Source organism: Photinus pyralis, unplaced genomic scaffold (genome assembly GCF_008802855.1).
Source record: "Photinus pyralis isolate 1611_PpyrPB1 unplaced genomic scaffold, Ppyr1.3 Ppyr1.4_LG2, whole genome shotgun sequence".
Lineage (NCBI taxonomy): Eukaryota > Metazoa > Arthropoda > Insecta > Coleoptera > Lampyridae > Photinus > Photinus pyralis.
The window spans coordinates 16,923,997-16,925,121 of NW_022170403.1; the positions used below are offsets into that span (position 1 = coordinate 16,923,997).

Consider the following 1,125-nt stretch of genomic DNA (forward strand, 5'->3'; position numbering starts at 1 on the left):
GAGCCAACTATAATTTTAGGTGCTAAATAAAGTTTCAATGGAAAGAAACTTTAGGGACTCATCTAATGTAAGTAAGATTTTCCCCACGGCCACTGCTTTGACAGTGAGTATATCTAAAGTATTCGAAAACACATATTATAACCTCCTTGAATCGTTCCTTTACCTTCATGAATAGGCAATACGGTTTTAGGCCAGAAAGAGGAGTGGATGACAGCCTTGTCAGATTACTCTCAAATATTTATTCAGCAGCTGTTAAACGGGTGGAAAAATTTTAATGCAATTTTTTTGTGTCTCTGTGTGTCCTCGCTTCACAATTGGGCCCAATCAGATTATAGGATTTCTTAACTTCTCTGCTATGTCGTGTCCGATCAATACATGCACCAAGTCACTTTCGCCGTACAGTGCCCGTGTGTTTAAATAAATCCTGCTCGCTGGATATCATAATATCCGAGGTAATATCCCTCAACATCGAGCGTACGGAGTCGCGAGGGAGATTCTAACAAAATAATTTCCGTGTAATAATTCGATTTTAATCGCATTATTTATTACCGATTTCGTAATTAACAAACATTCTAAATGATTTTTACTCATGTCATGCCGCCTTTTTGGAGCGTTTGTCGTTTGCTGATCGATGCTATCTCAGTCAGCTTTTTACATAAGCCTGTGGAGTAAATCTGTCTTGAGGCGGTCCATGCCATGTCTAAGATTTTCACAGGAACGCCTTTCTGGCCCGTTTGGGACCCAATACACCACTGCAATTTATCCATTTTAGTGCGTAAGTGTGAGTATGTTTTGGCATAGAAATCCCCGTAATCCCCATTGATATTAACATTTTTATTATAAATAACACGGAATATCGAGGCAGAGTTATCTGAAACTTTCGTCATTTTTTCTCTGTTGACCCTAACTAGGATTTGTCCCTAGATAATTGTCTGTGATTGTATGTTGCATTTCGTTGCAGTTGTTGTTAAATATATATTTTATTTTAATGTATATTTCAAATATTTATCTTTGATTTTTTGTCAACTACATTCCAAAGGCGCCGTTAATAGTATATTATATACCGCGGGACTGAAGTAGTACTTTTAATCCCGAAGGGAATTTACCTGAGGGATTAAGACCACT

General features: G+C 37.5%; 1 protein-coding gene across 1 annotated transcript in view; it reads left to right on the plus strand.

Moving 5' to 3' along the window:
* The window catches only part of LOC116163850 (putative helicase mov-10-B.1), a 6,560-nt gene extending 6,530 nt beyond the window's left edge, over positions 1 to 30 (plus strand). Inside the window, exon 15 of the mRNA XM_031477980.1 lies at positions 20 to 30. Within this exon, the coding sequence (XP_031333840.1) occupies positions 20 to 30 (11 nt within the window). The remainder of the gene's footprint in view (positions 1 to 19) is intronic.
* Positions 31 to 1,125: the final 1,095 nt, after the last annotated feature.